At 46.5% G+C, this 19,458-nt stretch overlaps 1 protein-coding gene across 5 annotated transcripts in view; it reads right to left on the bottom strand.

Annotated features, from left to right (window-relative positions):
• KANSL3 (KAT8 regulatory NSL complex subunit 3) overlaps positions 1–19,458 on the bottom strand; it is a 470,654-nt gene that overhangs the window by 259,416 nt on the left and 191,780 nt on the right. For all 5 annotated transcript variants that reach the window (XM_069214408.1, XM_069214411.1, XM_069214407.1 and 2 more), the window contains 2 exons: positions 1,372–1,545; positions 976–1,099 (listed from right to left, as the gene is read on the bottom strand). In XM_069214408.1, coding sequence (XP_069070509.1) covers positions 976–1,099; positions 1,372–1,545 — 298 coding nt within the window. The remainder of the gene's footprint in view (positions 1–975; positions 1,100–1,371; positions 1,546–19,458) is intronic.

Below are 19,458 nucleotides of genomic sequence, written 5' to 3'. Positions count from 1 at the left end.
CCCTCTTGCACTATTTTGTGTCCCCTTTTTTTGTAGTCGTCCAGGAGGTGTTGGAGGAGTTCCTCCATTTCGTCCCAGTGGGCTCTATAGTATCTGGCCAATAAACCCAGTGACTGGCAGCTTGTGCTACCACTCTTTTCCTCAAGGAGTCAATGCACTTAGACTCCTTATAAGGTGGAGGAGCGTCAGCTAAGGTCAGTGAACTAGCCCTTTCTGGGCAATAGACACAACCACTGAGTCTGGGGTAAACCTTATAATTTTTGTCTACCCTGACAGACAGAATGCTAAAGAATGCCCAGTACTGAAACACTTGCTAGCGAGTTGGAACACCCAACCAATTACAACATGAAAAGTGCCATGTCTTATGCCATCACATACACATCAAACCTGACATAGAATTAAAACAAGATTGAAGACATTTTATACATTACACCTATCAGCTAGGGCCATTTTAGAATTTATTTCAGCAGTACTAGTTCTAGGTGGTAATAGTTCTAGTTTACTGGTACTCTACAGGCTACAAGGCTCAAACCTCAATGGAAGGGATTCAGCATGGGTTTCATCACCTTTTCTTGGGGACACAGTTTTGCAAGCACGATTGCCCTTGGTGCAGTTCAGCATAGTGCAAAGGGTGTAGATATATAACTTTGATTTAAAAAAAATGGATAAAGAGGTGACCCTCACCACACAGAGTTCTGATCACTGGTGTTTACTGGTGTCAGTTCTGCCGAAAACTACAAAGACACATTCAGAGATCTTGACCAGATTCTGGACAATCACCCTCTATCCCAACAGTGTAATACAATATTACAATACATAAATCAGCATTCCAAAATTCTCTGATGCATTAACACCAAATCAGTCAAAAGTACAAATTATTGAAATAGCCAGCAAAATTAAGAACATGAAAATCTGCATTAAGGATTCTGCAAAGTGAGCACAACAACAAAAAACATATAAGGGACTGGTGCTTACTTTGCAGCAGATAGCAGGCCAGTGAGTTCCTTAGCCACAGAAGGGGTTTGGCCAATGGTGACAGTGAGGGGCTTCACAGTAGTACCAGAAGCGAATACAGGAGATGCTTCAGCACGAGGAATTGCTAGAAAACAGAACAGAAAGTTAAATATAACTGCAAACCACCCTCTACACTACGGACTTACTGGGTAACTGGGTGAGAAGGAATTCAGAGTCCAGACTATTACATGACACCTGGCCCAGTCAAAGTATTCTCTACAGCAAATCCTGAGAATCAAATTTAGACATAGAATAACACATAATTCACATGGTCAGCAGTGTCCGATCTCCACTAACTCTTGCCACCCCAACAATTTATAGCATGAAAAAGTTCACATTATAGCTGTAGTGCCTCACCATCTTTTGGAGCTGATGCCCCAGTGCCATCTCCGTGTGAGACAATGGTTACTTTAATTTTTGCACGTTTAGAGTGTTTACTGTTCAGGGTTGGACTTGGGGTTTGACGCCTCTTCAACACGGCCCGGACATCATCTTTGTCTGGTCCATCCGAGTGCTCACTAGGCATTGGCACTAAACACAGAGTACACTTGTTATGGGCAAAATCATGGTTTCCCACACTAAAGAAAAAATATTCTGACATTAAAATAATTTGTTTGCGGATTTTGCCTGCCTTATAAACTCACTCATTAAATCCTCTCCATTGGTACATTTCCATTAATAAAAACCTGTGTGGGATCATTAGTGTACCTTGACAGCACAGGGATAACTGGACATATACTAGGAACTCTTATGAACAGAACAATGAACTGAGGTACATCATCATTAGTACACCACTGCTATAGAGGCAATTTTTCATTTACATCACTTTGAGGAAAAGTATGTGTTACGAGAGAGCTATACTGAGATACGCACCCAAAACATAATGCAAAACAGGGATATGCAGCACATGTATATTTCAATACCCCCTGTTTAACACCGCACTATACAGCGAGCCAAAATCATTAAGATCACTACAGTAGGATACTCTCTTGTTCACATGCGGCTATACTGTGAGCCTCCATAATGAACATAATTAACATTATTACGCAAGGAGACACTTATGATTAGAGTACTATACAGGGATACTTAACATTATTACATGGTGACACTCTTTCATTGCCACTACCACAAATAAGCCGTTCATTACCAGAGATACTCCACACCCCATTAACATCACTACACTACTACCTCATTAAAAATTGTACATAAGGAAAACTAATTTTGTTGCATTACCACTAAGCAATCCTCCTTCAAAGCATACCAATGGCTTGGGGAGGCTATCCCTCCCAAGCCATGTAACACCTATTTCCAAAGAGAGAGGGTGTTACCCGCCTCTCCCAAAGGAAATAATTTATTCTGTTTTCCTGGGCTTGAGCTAATCAAGCAACAAGTGTGCAGAAACCTGTCTGAGGGGTGGCAGCAGCTTGGGATGCCTGAAAAACCCCAGAACGCTGGTAAGAGCAATGTTGGGGGTCCTCTACGGAGCCCCCAGAGTGCATGGAATCATACTTCCAATACTGGCAACAGTATTGGGGTATGATTCCAACATGTTTGATACCAAACATGCCCAGGTTCGGAGTTACCATTATGTAGGTAGTGACCTATGTCCAGTACATGGATAGAATGGCGTCCCCGCACTCACGAAGTCCAGGAAAATGGAACTGTAGTTTGTGGGGTCACCTCTGCAAGTGCAGGGGTGCCCTCAGACACAGGTAGTTGCACCCTGCCCTCTGGGATAGGAGGGCCTACCATAGGAGTGACTTAGTGACCTGTAGTGAAAAGGTGCATGCACCTTTTCATGCAGGCTGCGACGGCAGGCCTGCAGTCACATTTTACATGGGCTCCCTATGGGAGGCATAATACATGCTGCAGCTTACAGGGATCTCCTGGTACCCCAATGCCCTGGGTACCATATACTAGAGACTTACAAGGGGGTACCAATATGCAAAATATGGGGTGCACTGTTCAAGCAACCAAGTTCAAAGGGAGAGAGCATGGTCACTGGGGTCCTGGTTAGCAGGATCCCAGTGTACATAGTCAAACACATTGACAAACAGGCAAAAAGTGGGGGGTAACCATGCTAAAAAGAGGCTACTTTCCTACACATGTATTGTGCCACCCGCAGGGACCCATCACCTAGCATGTGCGGACTGCCATAGCAGGCTGCGTATTCCGGTGCAGCTAAAAGTGAAAATACAGCATGGCGCCTCCTGTCACTGCATGCAATATATGTAAGTCACCCCTACAGCAGGCCTTACACCCCTAAGCATTATACCACATGTGAGGACTTATCTACATAAGCAGATATGCCCCTGCTATGTTTGTCGATTCTTAAACATAGTGAGTGAACAGGGAGCCATTTCAAGAACATGTGCTGGACAATGGTCAATACAAGTTCCACAGCTACATGATGGCTTCACTGAAAATAGGGATGTTTGGAATCAAACATCACGCATTAATAAACCCTTATTGATGTCAGTGATTGATTTATTAATACATGCACCCAAATAGGCACCGTAGAGGTGCCCCCTGAAAACCTACCATCTACAATGTGTCGGCTGACCAGTTTTAGCCAGCCTTCCACCACCAGACATGAGTTTGACCTTCAAGGGTGAGAGCCTGTGCTCTCCGGTGGTCAATCACAAAGCCTGCTCTAGGAAGGGTGTTTTACATACCCCACCCAACAGAATGACCTGTAAATCTGCATTCCAAGGCAGTGGGCTTCAAAGAGGTCCATCGCCCTCGGTAAGCAGATATGGCTTCACTCACAGGAGAAACATCAACCCACTTGCCCCCGGGCCCATTTGGCACCTGGGCAGGTGAGAAATGTAGTATTCAGGGAGGTGAGTCCACCCCCTCAGGTCAGACCCAACTCTAAGGTGTGCTGCCTAATGTGAACTCAACCTTTAGAAATCTGACATCTTGGTGTCAGCAGATTTAGAAACTCTGTCAGGGTTATGCCCACTGGCACCAGGAAAGCAGATTCTTGATCCTCGTCCTGCAAGCTGCTGCGTCTCCAAAAGCCTAGGAGGCCTGCCTTCAAGAAAGACCCAGGTACTCCTGTGGAGCAGTGGAGTTGCTTCCCTGCATCTTGCAGGCACCCCGGGACAACTGAACCCAACACCAAAAAACATCAATGCACCCGTGCCTTACCACCCGAGTTGAAGTGGCTCAATGTTGCAAGCGTGGTTCCCCAGCCCTCCAGAGATAAAGTCACCTTGGACTGCAGGTGACCCTCCAACCTCGCCTGCAGCCTCTGCCCACAGGCCCCATCAACTGCGAATGCTCCGGTGGATAAGAACAAGTTACTTACCTTCGGTAACACATTATCTGGTAGAGACCCTATCAAACAGCAGATTCCTTATCTTTGATTTTCCCAGGCGTCAGGCTGGATCTGGAACCTTTTGCTGAGCAATACCCCTTGTGCGTGCCGTCGGGTGGCTCCATTCGTCTCAGTGTGGTGTTGTTGGCGCTGGATGTGACGTCGCAGTTGCCTATATAGGCTCCACCCAAGCATGCGGACATCAGTTACTTTTATCATAACTTTCCTCGTCAGAAGCACAGAGCCATAACAAGAACTGGTGCAATGTGTGCCAAAACTAGGGCCCTGAAAAAGGGTTCACACTAACCCTAGTAACAAGTCCACAGAGCGGGGAGGCGTGGGTGGGTGTAAGGTATCTGCAGCTAGATAGAGTCTCTACCAGATAATACATTACCGAAGGTAAGTAACTTGTTCATCTGATAGATTCTTTTAGCTGCAAACTCCTTACTTTTGATTAGATACCCAAGCCATATCCTCTTGGCAGTGGGACATGGACAATGTTTATAAACCCTTGAGAGGCTGCTTCTTAGTCAAGGCGTAGCAAATCTTAATACAGAGAACGACCCAGCACGAAATGGTCTGCTTCTGTACTTCCCGTCCTTTCTTTGCTTCCACATACCCACAAAGAGTTGGCCGTCTACCCAGAACTCTCTTGTGCGGTCAAGGTAGAATGACAATGCTCTTTTTGGGTCCAGCCAGTGGAGTTTCTCCCCTTCCTTAGAGGGATGGTGGGGGGCAAAGAAGGTGGGCAAGGTGAAGGTTTGATCCAGATGGAATGAGGTCACCACCTTAGGAAGGAAAGCTGCACGGGTGCATAGCGCAACCTTTTGTGGAAACACTGAGATATGGCAGCTTAGATGATGAAGCCTATACCTCACTCACCCCCTCCAGGCAGATGTTATTGCCACTAAGAAGGCTGTCTTAATGGTGAACAGCATGAGGGGACTATTGTGCAAAGGCTCGAAAGGAGTGCAATTGAGGCATGTGAGAACTAGCTTGAGATCCCACTGAGGCACGACAAAGGGCAAAGGGGGAAACATATTTACAAGCCCTTTGAGAATGAAAATGTCACTTACCCAGTGTACATCTGTTCGTGGCATCAGTCGCTGAAGATTCACATGTTTTGCATAGCTCGCCATCTGGTGTTGGGTCGGAGTGTTACAAGTTGTTTTTCTTCGAAGAAGTCTTTCGAGTCACGGGACCGAGTGACTCCTCCTTTTGTCTCCATTGCGCATGGGCGTCGACTCCATCTTCGATTGTTTTCCCCGCAGAGGGTGAGGTAGGAGTTGTGTTGTAGTAATAGTGCCCATGCAATGGAGTGACTAAGTATGTACCTATTTAAGGTTTAAATATTATATTTACAAATGTACAAAGCTTAAGCTAACTTCCGAACTGCTACAGGCTCCCGGGGAGGCGGGTGGGCACATGTGAATCTTCAGCGACTGATGCCACGAACAGATGTACACTGGGTAAGTGACATTTTCAGTTCGATGGCATCTGTCGCTGGAGATACACATGTTTTGCATAGACTAGTAAGCAGTTAACTCCCCAAAAGCGGTGGTTTAGCCTGTAGGAGTGGAAGTGGTTTGAAATAAGGTTCTTAGCACGGCTTGACCTACTGTGACTTGTTGTGCAGATAACACGTCTACACAGTAGTGCTTGGTGAATGTGTGAGGCGTAGACCATGTTGCTGCCTTACATATTTTGTTTCTGGTTGAGTGTGCCCTTGGTGTAATGGGCAGCTGTCGTTTTGCTTTAAGGTAGCAGATTTGGATGCACTTAACTATCCATCTGGCTATACCTTGTTTTGATATTGGGTTTCCTGCATGAGGTTTTTGGAATGCAATGAATAGCTGTTTAGTTTTCCTGATGTTCTTTGTTCTGTCAATGTAGTACATTAATGCTCTTTTGACATCTAATGTATGTAGTGCCCTCTCAGCTACGGAATCTGGCTGTGGGAAGAATACTGGTAGTTCCACCGTTTGATTTAGGTGAAATGGTGAAATAACCTTCGGTAAAAATTTAGGATTAGTCCTTAGGACTACCTTATTTTTGTGTAGTTGGATAAAAGGTTCTTGTATTGTAAACGCCTGAATCTCACTTACTCTTCTTAGAGATGTGATGGCGATGAGAAATGCAACTTTCCAGGTTAGGAATTGTATTTCGCAGGAATGCATAGGTTCAAAGGGTGGACCCATGAGCCTTGTTAAGACGATGTTAAGGTTCCATGAAGGAACGGGTGGTGTCCGTGGTGGTATAATTCTTTTGAGGCCTTCCATAAACGCTTTAATGACAGGTATCCTAAATAGTGAAGTTGAATGGGTAATCTGCAGGTATGCAGATATTGCGGAGAGGTGTATCTTAATGGAAGAGAAGGCCAGGTTCGATTTTTGTAAGTGTAGTAAGTAGCCCACTACATCCTTTGGAGATGCGTGTAATGGTTGGATTTGATTCTGATGGCAGTAGCAAACAAACCTTTTCCATTTGCTTGCATAACAGTGTCTAGTGGATGGTCTTCTAGCTTGCTTTATGACTTCCATACATTCTTGTGTGAGGTTTAAGTGTCCGAATTCTAGGATTTCAGGAGCCAGATTGCTAGATTCAGCGATGCTGGGTTTGGATGCCTGATCTGTTGTTTGTGTTGTGTTAACAGATCTGGCCTGTTGGGCAACTTGACGTGGGGTACTACTGATAGGTCTAGCAGTGTTGTGTACCAAGGTTGCCTTGCCCATGTTGGTGCTATCAGTATGAGTTTGAGTTTGCTTTGACTCAATTTGTTTACTAGATATGGAATGAGAGGGAGAGGGGGAAAAGCGTACGCAAATATCCCTGACCAGTTCATCCATAGGGCATTGCCTTGGGACTGCCTGTGTGGGTATCTGGAAGCGAAGTTTTGGCATTTTGCGTTCTCCTTCGTTGCAAATAAGTCTATTTGAGGTGTTCCCCAAAGTTTGAAGTAAGTGTTTAGAATTTGGGGGTGAATCTCCCATTCGTGGACCTGTTGGTGATCTCGAGAGAGATTGTCTGCCATTTGATTTTGGATCCCTGGAATAAACTGTGCTATTAGGCGAACGTGGTTGTGAATTGCCCAGCGCCATATCTTTTGTGCTAGGAGGCTCAGCTGCGGTGAGTGTGTCCCCCCCTGTTTGTTTAGATAATACATTGTTGTCATGTTGTCTGTTTTGACAAGAATGTACATGTGAGTTATGATTGGTTGGAATACTTTTAGTGCTTGAAAAACTGCTAGCAGTTCTAGGTGATTTATGTGCAGTTTTGTTTGATGTACGTCCCATTGTCCTTGTATGCTGTGTTGATCGAGGTGTGCTCCCCACCCCGTCATGGAAGCATCTGTTGTTATTACGTATTGTGGCACTGGGTCTTGGAAAGGCCGCCCTTTGTTTAAATTTATACTGTTCCACCATAGAAGCGAGAGGTATGTTTGGCGGTCTATCAACACCAGATCTAGAAGGTGACCCTGTGCTTGTGACCATTGCGATGCTAGGCACTGTTGTAAGGGCCTCATCTGCAGTCTTGCGTTCGGGACAATGGCTATGCATGAGGACATCATGCCTAGGAGTTGTAATATCATTTTTGCTTGTATTCTCTGTGTTGGGTACATGCGTTGTATGATTTTGTTGAAATTTTGAATTCTCTGTGGACTTGGAGTGGCTAATCCTTTTGTTGTGTCTATTATGGCTCCTAGGTATTGTTGTACTTTGCACGGCAGAATGTGTGATTTTGCATAGTTGATGGTGAAACCGAGTTTGTGGAGATTTTGTATGACCTGATTTGTGTGGTGTGAGCACCTTGTCAGTGAGTTGGTCTTGATTAGCCAGTCGTCTAGATACGGGAATACGTGTATTTGCTGCCTTCTGATGTGTGCAGCCACTACTGCTAGACATTTTGTAAAGACTCTTGGCGCGGTTGTTAAACCAAACGGCAATACTTTGAATTGGTAATGTAGTCCTTTGAAGACAAACCTGAGGTATTTCCTGTGCGACTGATGTATTGGTATGTGGAAATACGCGTCTTTGAGATCTAAGGTTGTCATGTACTCTTGTTGCTTTAGCAATGGTAACACCTCTTGTAGCGTGACCATGTGAAAGTGTTCTGATTTGATGTAGGTGTTTAGTGTTCTGAGGTCTAGGATTGGTCTCAGTGTTTTGTCCTTTTTTGGTATTAAGAAGTACAGTGGATAAACTCCTGTGTTTATTTGTGTTTCTGGTACTAGTTCTATTGCGTTCTTTTGCAATAATGCTTGAACTTCTGTTTCCAGAAGGTCTGAATGTTGTTTTGATAAATTCTGTGTTCTTGGTGGTATGTTTGGAGGGATTTGTAGAAATTCTATGCAATAACCATGTTGGATAATTGCTAAGACCCAAGTGTCTGTAGTTATTTCCTCCCATGCTTGGTAATACTGGCCTATTCTTCCCCCCACTGGTGTTGTGTGGAGGGGATGAGTGACATGTGAGTCACTGCTTGGTTGTAGGGGTTTTGGGGCTTTGAAATCTTCCCCTATTCCTAGGGAATTGTCCTCTGTATTGGCCCCGAAAGCCTCCCCTCTGATACTGTCCCTGGTAGCTGGACGGTGTTGTCTGTGAGGTGCTGGCTTGTGTGGCCTGACCCCGAAACCCCCCTCTAAAGGTTGTCTTGCGGAAGGTGCTGTAAGTGCCTCTGCTCTGCGGGGAGTAGAGTGCGCCCATGGCTTTAGCAGTGTCAGTGTCCTTTTTCAGTTTCTCAATTGCCGTGTCCACCTCTGGTCCGAACAGTTCTTTTTCATTGAATGGCATATTGAGCACTGCCTGCTGTATCTCTGGTTTAAAACCAGACGTTCGTAGCCATGCGTGCCTTCTTATAGTCACAGATGTGTTAATTGTTCTCGCAGCTGCGTCCATAGAGGAGCGTATCTGATTATTTGATATGTTCTGTCCTTCCTCAACCACCTGCTTCGCCCTCTTTTGCATTTCCTTGGGTAGATGCTCAATGAGGTGTTGCATCTCGTCCCAATGGGCTCTGTCATAGCGCGCAAGTAGTGCTTGGGAGTTAGCGATGCGCCACTGTTTTGCAGCCTGTACTGCGACTCTCTTTCCAGCTGCATCAAACTTGCGGCTCTCCTTATCTGGGGGTGGTGCATCCCCAGATGTGTGGGAGTTGGCTCTCTTGCGAGCTGCTCCTACTACGACGGAATCTGGTGGCAGCTGTGAGGTGATGAAAACAGGGTCTGTAGGAGGCGCTTTATATTTCTTTTCCACCCTTGGTGTTATTGCCCTACTCTTGACCGGCTCCTTGAAGATGTTTTTTGCGTGCCATAGCTGTCTTCTGGTGGTGAGGGCTTTGTGGGATACGCCTCTGGACTATTGTCCGACACTGGGGCGTCGTATAAGTCACAAGCGTCCTGGTCTTGGTCACCTTGGCTCGCGGTGGTGTGAGCCGGGGAATGTGATGGAGTTTGTGCTGGTGAAACGTTAGTTACAGGTGGAGGAGAGGGTGGCGGAGTTACCTTTTTCACCATTTTTGTTTGTGGTGCTTGGTCTGTTTGAAACTCCAGTCTCCTTTTCCTTCTAATTGGGGGAAGGGTGCTTATTTTCCCTGTTCCTTCCTGTATGAAAATACGTTTCTGCGTATGGTCCACTTCGGTGGATTGCAACTCTTCCTCAAATCTATGCTTTCGCATCTGAGAGGACAGTGATTGCTCCTCTGAATAGGAACCGGTAACTGGGTCGGTTGCGGCTCGTTTTGGCACCGAAACCCTGTCTGTACTCTTTTTCGTCTCCGAGGTGACTTTTCTTTTTTGTAGTCGAAACCTCTCGGCGTCGATCTTCCTCGGTGCCACTGTCTCGGCGTCGAGCCGTCTCGGCACCGCTATCTCGGCGTCGATCCCTATCAGCAGCACTGTCCCGGTCCCAAGCAGGCTGCGTGCCGGTGTCTCGACCGGAGTCGGACGATCTCGGCACTGTTTCGGCCTTTTTCGGTGCCGACGGTCGGTCACCGAATTTATGGGTCGAGCCATGGCCTGGTGGCAGTGGCGTCCCCTGGGCCTTGTCACTTTTCTTGTGTGTTGCCTTCGACGTCTTACTCACAGTTCTTTGATCGTCGAATTCTTCGGAGTCCGATTCGTGGATCGAGAAGGCTTCTTCCTCCTCTTGTTCCTCGAACTCTCGGTGTGCTGCTGGCGTGGACGCCATCTGAAGTCTTCTGGCTCGACGGTCAGGGAGTGTTTTTCGGGACCGGAACGCACGACAGGCCTCGCAAGTCTCTTCACTGTGCTCAGGCGACAGGCACAGGTTACAGACCAAATGTTGGTCTGAATACGGGTATTTGTTGTGGCATTTGGGACAGAAACGAAACGGGGTCTGTTCCATCTGCGTTGTCTGACACGCGGTCGGGCCGACCAGGCCCCGACGGGGGATCGAAAGCTACCCCGAAGGGCACCGGAGCTCTCCAAACTTCGATGCGGTGTCGATTCTATCTAAGCCGATCCCGAACGCAACAATACCGACGTAATCTTCCGATAGATAGCTAACTTTCCGTTCCTAAATTCGGAGCGACAGGAACACGTCCGAACCCGATGGCGGAAAAAAAACAATCGAAGATGGAGTCGACGCCCATGCGCAATGGAGACAAAAGGAGGAGTCACTCGGTCCTGTGACTCGAAAGACTTCTTCGAAGAAAAACAACTTGTAACACTCCGACCCAACACCAGATGGCGAGCTATGCAAAACATGTGTATCTCCAGCGACAGATGCCATCGAACACATATTTACAAATGGGACTTGGAAGGAGAGGGCTGATCAGGCTGAAAGAGCAGAGAGATAGCACTTCAGTGTCCCCAGAGACAAACTCTTTTAGACAAGAGAAAGAATGAAGAGAAGAATATCAGAAAGAGAAGCAGAGAGAGGATCTATAGACATCTCTGTAGAATACCTTACAAATCTTTGCCAACAGCAGACTTATACTGTTTTGTGGAGGAACAGTCGAACACTCCTGCTGCTGGGACAGAAGATCCTCCAGAAGGGGCAGCATGATCAGAGGATTGATGCTCATTTTCAGAAGCTCGGGATACCACACTCCCCGTTCCTAATCCGGAGCCACAAGGATTACTTGGGCCCTGTCATTCTTTATCTTCTTGAGAACTCTGGGTAGAAGTGGTATGGGCAGAAAGATGTACCTGGAGGCCTGGGATCCACTTGTGACGAAAAGCGTTGCCGAGAGAGTGCCGCCTTGGAAACTCCAACGCGCAATACGGCTGACATTGCAAGTCCTCTTCAGAGGTGAACAGATCTAACCAAGGCTCTCCCCACTGCTGAAAGAGACCTGATGGAGACATCACTCGTGATCCGCTAGGCATAGATGGCTGAGTTCGTCCTCCCTGGCATTCAGAGAACTTGCCAAGTGTTGAACCAAAAAGGTTATGCCCTGCTGTTCCAGCTTCCTAGAGATGCAAGGCCTCTTGACAAGAGTCCACGACCCCACCCCGCGTTTTGTAGTACCACATCAGTGGTGTTGCCCACGAACACTTGTGCTATCTACCCTTGACAGAAGGAAGAAAAATTCCTTCAACGCTAATCAGATCACCCTGAGTTCCAACATGCTGATGTGGAGACTGGATTCTGCTGGATTCCTCTGATCTCCACCAATCCCAGATGGCCACCCCATCCCAGGACTGACGAGTCTGTCACCACTGTGACATCTGGTTGGGCAAGGGAGAGGAGTCGGCCTACGACCCTATCGCGGTTTATTCACCACCACTGCAGGTCCTTCACAGTTCCCTCTGAGATCTGGACTATGTCAGAGAGATTTCCCTGATGCTGCACCCACTGGAACGTCAGGTCCCCCTGCAGAGCCCGCATACGCCAACTGGCATGTTTTACCAGCAGGATGCATGAGACCATGAGGCCCAGCAGCCTCCCAGTCAGTCTCACCGAAACCCAAGATAGAGGCGGAAACATCGGTATCATAGCCTGAATATCCTGGACTCGCTGCTTGGGAGGATAATCCTAAAACTGCACTGTGTCCACAACAGCTCTTATGAAAGGGAGCATCTGAGAGGGAGTCAGGTGTGACTTTGGCACATTTATAGAGAACCCCAGTGAATGTAGGAAGTTCACCATAGTCTGGAGGTGGGAGATGACAGCCTTGGGTGAGCCCGCCTTCAACAGCCAGTCATCTGGGTAGTTAGGAGACCGAAACCTCTGACCTGCGCAGATGAGCTGTGACAACCAACATCACCTGACGGAACACCAGAGGGGAGCTGTAGACACAAAAGGGGTGTAAGGCAGATGGTGAACGAGGGGATGCCGAGAGGCCCAGGACTTAGCCGTAGCCTGAGAGTCTTTAAAGCGTTCCAGCACGAGCCTGCCTTCTCGCCAAACAAGTGAGTGCCATTGAAGGGCATTATTCATCAGATTTGCTTGGACATCCCCCCACAAAAACACAGATGTCCTCAGCCAGGCATGGCACCGTAAGGCCACTGTCGACGCAACTGCTCTGCCCTGCAGGTCAGTCTTATCTAAGGCACACCAGATGGTGAACTTTGCTGCATATCTCCCGTCTTTCACCACTTGGCCTGGGCCTCCTCCGGAGCCTGAGGCAGCACTTGCACGTGTCCCGAATGGTATAGGAGAAATGGCCCAATAAGCATGAGGTGTTCACCGATCCCGGTGCCAGACTGGTGGAAGAAAACAACTTCTTCCCAAGATGGTCTAGCCTCTTGGATTCCCTATTGGGGTGGGGGGGGGAGGAGAGAATGTGCCAAGGGACAAGGAGGCATGGACTACCAAGTTCTCAGGGGAGGGGTGTTGGCTGGGAAACCTAGGGTCACCTGGAGCTGGGCGAAGGCAGCAGGCAATTGCCTTATTTACAGGACCCCCTGTGTCAGGCTTGGACCAAGTTCCCAGCAGGACGTCTAAGTGCTTTGTTGAAGGGAAAAGGGATTCAGACGTAGAAGCCCCAGGATGAAACACTCCCACCAAGATTTTTGTCTTGACAGCCACTGAGCGCTGTTTGAGGTCAAGAACCACTACCCTATGCATCACCATTGCATAGGATGAGCTCTTCTTTGTAGGCACGGTGGGGGGAGAGAAAAAGCCAGTATCTGGTGAGGTGTGCACACCCCTGGCCTCTCCTAACACCCTATACCAGTCCAAGGCTCTGTCCAACTGGTGTTCTAAAGGGTTTAGTGACCCCTTCCACTCTTTAATCATGCCTGACTGTGAAAAATAAGGCTCAGGCAATGATCTGGCACCTGTGGGCATCAGCAGCACCAGAAGGCGTTGTGACCGGTGCCAGAGTAGGTTGTCTGGGTATGACTGGCGCCAGTCTGGATCCAGACTCAGATCCCTGAGACTCCGCAGGAGCTGCTGGCATGAATACGGTTAAAGTCTCATCCAACCCTGCAGGCCGAAAGGTGCGCCAGAGGGGTTGGGTTGCTCCCATACGTGGTGCATGGCCTCGTAGAGCGCCCTTATTTGAGCGGGTATCGATCTGGCTCCTGGAAAGGGTGGAAGGTGCAGAGCTGAAGTGGCCAACGGCTCCGCAGAACTGTGCCGGGAATACAGATGTTCAACGCTCGTCTCATCGGCCGACAGCGGGTGGAGAGAAAGGCCATTTGAACTTCTTCTACTGCTTCTTTCCCGGGTGCCCAAAGGACCTCAAATGGGAAGAAGAGGTCTTGGGGCTCAGAGATCAGTCCCATGACCTCCTTCTCGACAAGGACTGGGACCGTCTTGGAGTCAAGCTTCCTGGTGTTGCCGGCCGCCAGGCTGAAAGCAGCTTTAGGCACCACTACCTCAAATCCTTCAGCTTCATGACCTGGTAGTCCAAGCACGACTTGAAATCATGGTCGCACTCATGGCAACTAGGAAAACAAGATGGGGGTCAGCAAGTAACATGGTGCAGTGACAGGTGCCACACTATTTAAACCCGGCCTTCCTCAAAGTCATCTCAGCACACAAAGAAAAAATATCGACTAAAGGTCTAGAAAAGGCCTGTCAAAAAGCAACAGAGATAGCTCTTGCTGGTTTTGCACTGACTGGCAGAACTGATGCCTGCACACCTGGATGGCACCTATAAAGGTGACCGCAAAATCACATCTGGGTGCCAACGACGCCACACAGAGCCAAATGGAGACATCAGATGCAGCACGCAAGGGGTATTGCTCTACTAAAGTTTCTGGATTCAGCCTGAAGCCTGGGAAAATAGAAGATAAGGAATCAGCAGCTAGAAGTCTCGATCAGATAAATCTGATGCCTCAGGACACCTCTACACCCTTCGCCCCTGGCCTGTGAAGAAGAGGACTGAAGGTGCTCCCTCATTCGCGGACTTCAAGATTGTAACCCACTTGTTAGTTCCTCCAGACTGGATCCCCAGTCCTCAACTGCAGCATCTTTTCAACTAAAACAATCGCCATAGAGTAACATTGGGCACCCAATGCCATACTAGATTTCTGCACCCGGCCGCTCCAATCCTGCCCGGTGTGACCTGTTGGTGTGGTCCTGACCCTTGCACAATACATACCTTAAGTCCAGGAGATTGGTCCTGTAAGTCGCTGTACTATACCTGAATGCAGTACTAGTTTTTGTCTCCATAGGCAAACACTGAAGCTTTTCAGAAATTGCATTGTGTCAGCTTTCCTAAACTGTAAAGATTTTTCTGGCACAACAAACTTACCTGAATTGACAGATTCTGGTGCCAAAACATATACAAAAATACTGGTTATTTTTTGTAAATCGGTGTGGATCTCCTCCTTGACTCGTGGGGACTTTCCTATACCTAACCCCTGTGTATCTTCAGTGCTGTATCCGGAGGGTCCTCTGAGGAGGGTTTTATTCCCATATAGGAAGTGTCCATGATGGGTTCAGCAGGGGTTGGTTTTGCAGAAATCCTCCTGGTGACAGGATTAATGAAAAAAAAAAAAAAAAACACTTCTGCCTGATGTTGTGCTCCTACTGAATCACTGTAGAATCACCAACTCCCAATTCTTCTAATTCTGCTATCGACGAGGAATTCAGTGTCCAAATGATCTTGGGCACAGTGGTTCAGGCATAAGCATGGATGCTCAATGTCCTTGGATAGAGCAGGGCTCAACAGGTTTGTGTTGATGCCCTTGGATGTAACCTTACTCAACTCCAAAACCTATACTCCTGGTAGTGGCCATTTCTCTGTCCATGCTCCGGGTTGAATCCCAGACTCCTGTGGGAGGAATGCTGTACCTAACCGTGGAGCTTTCCATGAGACCCTGCCTTGTTCATATGTGTCTCGGAGACGACACGCTACTTATGATCCTGGACAGTGTGTTCGTTCGAAAGCCAGCATTCTTCAGGATTGGCTATTATCCTTCTTTCCCTCGTGCTCCAATGCACCCACGGGTACAGTCTCCGAAGACTGGTCAATGACTGGGCTGCCAGGATTCTTGATGGGCCTGCATCCTCCCTTTCTACTGAATGAAAGGGGGCTTCCTCGCCAAAAACAAACAGAGTTTTGGAGGATGCTTGTTGGTACATTTTGTGATGTGGGCAGTGCATCTCTCCCTTTGGTGCCTTAAGGTCTTCTTCAAGCAGGAGGTGCTGCAGGACTCAAAGGAGGGTCTTTTCGTGATCAGGAGAAAGGCACAAGTTATTGACATTGTGATGGTCAGACAGTAGATATTTTGAGTTCCACTGGGGGCAATGGTAAAAGGGTGTCACATTCTTCTAGATAGCCTTCTCCAGTGGAGATAGTCAAGGGAGAACAAGTGGTCCCTGTGAGAAATTGGGTTGTTGGCTGACTTGGGTGTGAGCCCTGGTCAAGCAACAGCCACAAACACCTGCTGGGTGAAGCACACAAAGTCACTAATTTAACCTGTGCTTAATCTTGTGTAGCGTGGCACAAAAAACAGTCTGGCTAAACTTGGAGGCAATGTGTTAAGTATCTATGCAGTTCCCAAACAGCAACACAGTGAAACTCAACACAGTAAAAAGCCCAAAACTATTTAGAAAAATAGAGAAACGTTGAATAAATGATTTAACACAAAAACCATCAAAAATTAAATTAGTATCATCTGTGTTATGATTTTTTTTATTTTAAATTTAAGTCCTCAATTTTAGAAAATGGCCACCTGAGCACTTTTAGCACCACAACCAAGGGTCCAGGGGTGGATGGAGACCTCTTGGGGTTTCAAGACTCAGGCTTGGTCCAGGTGCGGGTTCAAGATGGTGGGACCCTGTTATGTCCCTTTGGCTCTGAGCAGGGGGCCCAACTAAACAAGACCTTGGAGTAACTTCTGAAGTCCTTGGGGCAGGTGAAGATGCAGGGCTCCATTGCAGGGATGGTCTCTGAAGGTTCAAGGCAGCCTCCAGGCAGCAAAGCAGTCCTTCCATGTATAGCAGCAGTCTGGTACACCGCACAGCAGGTCACAGCACCAGGCCGTCTTCTGAGAGTCCTTCCGCAGGTCCAGTACTGAACTTAGGAGTAGGTCGGACAGCCCCATTTTTATACCCTGGTGCCTTGCTCCTATAAGATGGGAGAAGTTCTAAGAAGGGTTCTCTGAAGTTCCAAGAGTTTCCTGCCTCCTCTGGCTGCACTGAAAATAGAAGGTTAAGTCTAATGTGTGGTGGCAAAGCCCAGACTATTCAGCTGTAAGTGGGGCTGTGCTTAGCTTCCCCCTCCCCCCATTGAGTCTGTTAATGACCATTCAGGCCTTGCTAACCTTACTATTGTGTGACTGAAGGGGGTGAATTCACAAAGTCTCAATTGTCAGTAACACCCAATCATATGACCTAAGGCAGGCGACAGGCACACAGGGCTAAGGATAGGAAAATGGCAACTTTTTAAAAGTGGCATTTTCAAACTTGTAATGATAAATCAGACTTTACCATTAAAGAGGGTGTATCGATACAAGTTCATAGATAGCAAACATAACATAAGATATATACCACCCCTGGTTTAGGAATTACAGCGTACTAAATATAATACGGAATCCCCAATGTTATTCTATGGGTGGGGTAGGCCTCACAGTAGTGAAAAAAAAAACAAATCTGGGAGTTTTTCCACTACTAGGACATGCACAACTAAAAAGAACATGTCCTACCTTTCAATTGAATAGCACCCTGCTCTATAAGCTGCCTTGGGCTTACCTTAAGAGAGCTTTATATGTAATAAAAGAGGAGTTTAATGCTTAGCAACAGGTTTTAACAGCCCCATCGACATGGCGGTGGGACACGGACTTCAGGTTGAAATGGCAGGTCTGGGACAAGTTTTAAGGTGCTACTAAGTGCATGGCACAATAAGAGCTGTAGGCCAACTGGTAGCAATTAATTTACAGGCCTGTGTATATGGAATACCACTCTACAAGAGACTTACAGGTAAATTAAAATTGCCAATCAGGTATGTGCCAATCAAACCATGTTTTAGGGAGAAAGCACAAGCACTTTAGCACTGGTTAGCAGTGGTAAACTGCACAGAGTTCTAAGACCAACAAGCAAAAATCCAGCAAAATGTTTAGGGGTGACCCTGTAGAGAGGGCCATTTTCAACAGTCCCTAAAGGATTTGGGCAGGCCCACAGCAGCCAGGGCAATGAGCTTTGACCAATGGTCTTTTGATAATATCCAGTGAAGTATTATGAATGTGACCAAGGGCCGAATTCTGAGCCCTCTAGGTATACATCTGAACCAGATGGTGGAAAAAGAAACAAAGATGGAGTCAGTGTCCATCCACATTATCCACTAAGGGGGGTGGGGTGTGTGGGGTGGGTAGAGCCGCAGCACATCTTCTGACTCAAAAGACTTCTTAGATGAAAAACAACTTGCAAACATCCGATCCCAAAACTAGGTGGCAGGAGTATGCAGAGCATGTGCATCTAAAGCCACACATGCTACGAACATAAGGATAGACATGTTTTTAATCATACATTTTTGCCAACAGTAAATTAAATTTAGCTGAAAACCTTTTGCTACCTCGGACCAATTTGGGAGAATATTATGCACATTTAAAGAACCTGAGACTCAGTAACTGAATCAGCCTTAATCAACTTTACTGAAGTAGAATTTATGTTACAGACCCAACGAGAACAGGCAGATAATACTTAATACTTCCAGAATTACTAACTAGCTTTTCCATGAGATATTTATTGGAACATTTCATCATCATAATGTTGTGGACCTGCAGGGAGAACCTGCTCTGTCAATGGACTCTGAGGGAAAGATAGGTTCAAAGTCCTCCATATAGGGGTGTGAGAGACTGGCCCCAAATCATATGTTATGTTTCGAACACACACATGAACTATCAGAAACATGTAATAATTACATAATTTTGACCTTTTGTTGTTAGGACCAGGATTATCTGCAATACATAGTTTTGCTCCAGGATATGAAATCTAATCAGGTTTTACAATGAAAGTATAATATTCTGATCTATTGCATTTAATTTCTACCTTGCTTGATGGTCATGTTAATTAGTCAATCCTGTCTTGCTGAAAAAACTGTTCTCTTGCATGGCTGCCTTAGATAAAATATGATAAGCTTAAATTACTGCAACCTTGGTGACTTTTTTGTCCTTTTTTTCTGTTTTGTTAAATTTCATTCTAATAGAAACACTAGAATCAAAAGTTCATGTCAAGCGGACGTTGAACAACATATTGTTGAACAAGTTTTTCTTGGGATGCTGTGGCTTTATTCTCTGTAGGATGGCCCATTTCTGCTACTTCTCATTATATCCCAAACTCTATACCACTCGAAATAATTGGCTGCCCAATGTGTGCGACTGGCCAAGACAATGAATATATGCTGTATCCCTGTCCAAAATCATTATACAGGAATAGATTATTTGAGTTAATCACAAAGGAATGGTATAAGCAAAAGTATCTATAACTAGAATAGAGAATTAACATCACCATATGTGTTACACTATTAAAAAGTACTAGACAGCAACCAGAATGGTATATGACAAAGGATGAAAATTATTTCAAATGTGACTGCTTCATTATTATAAAAGTAGGTGGGCCATTACTGGCAATACAAAAATCCTACAGACCCTCAAACTGGAACAGATTCTGCAATGAACCATATACCTGCAACTGTTTTACTTACTACCTTATTTCTTAGTGCTGTATTTTCTGCACTTAAGTTCATGACACTGCCTTGAGAGT

The sequence above is a fragment of the Pleurodeles waltl genome, chromosome 11 (assembly GCF_031143425.1).
Source record: "Pleurodeles waltl isolate 20211129_DDA chromosome 11, aPleWal1.hap1.20221129, whole genome shotgun sequence".
Lineage (NCBI taxonomy): Eukaryota > Metazoa > Chordata > Amphibia > Caudata > Salamandridae > Pleurodeles > Pleurodeles waltl.
Note: the sequence above shows the minus strand (reverse complement) of the source record. Positions and strands in the feature narration are given on the sequence as shown.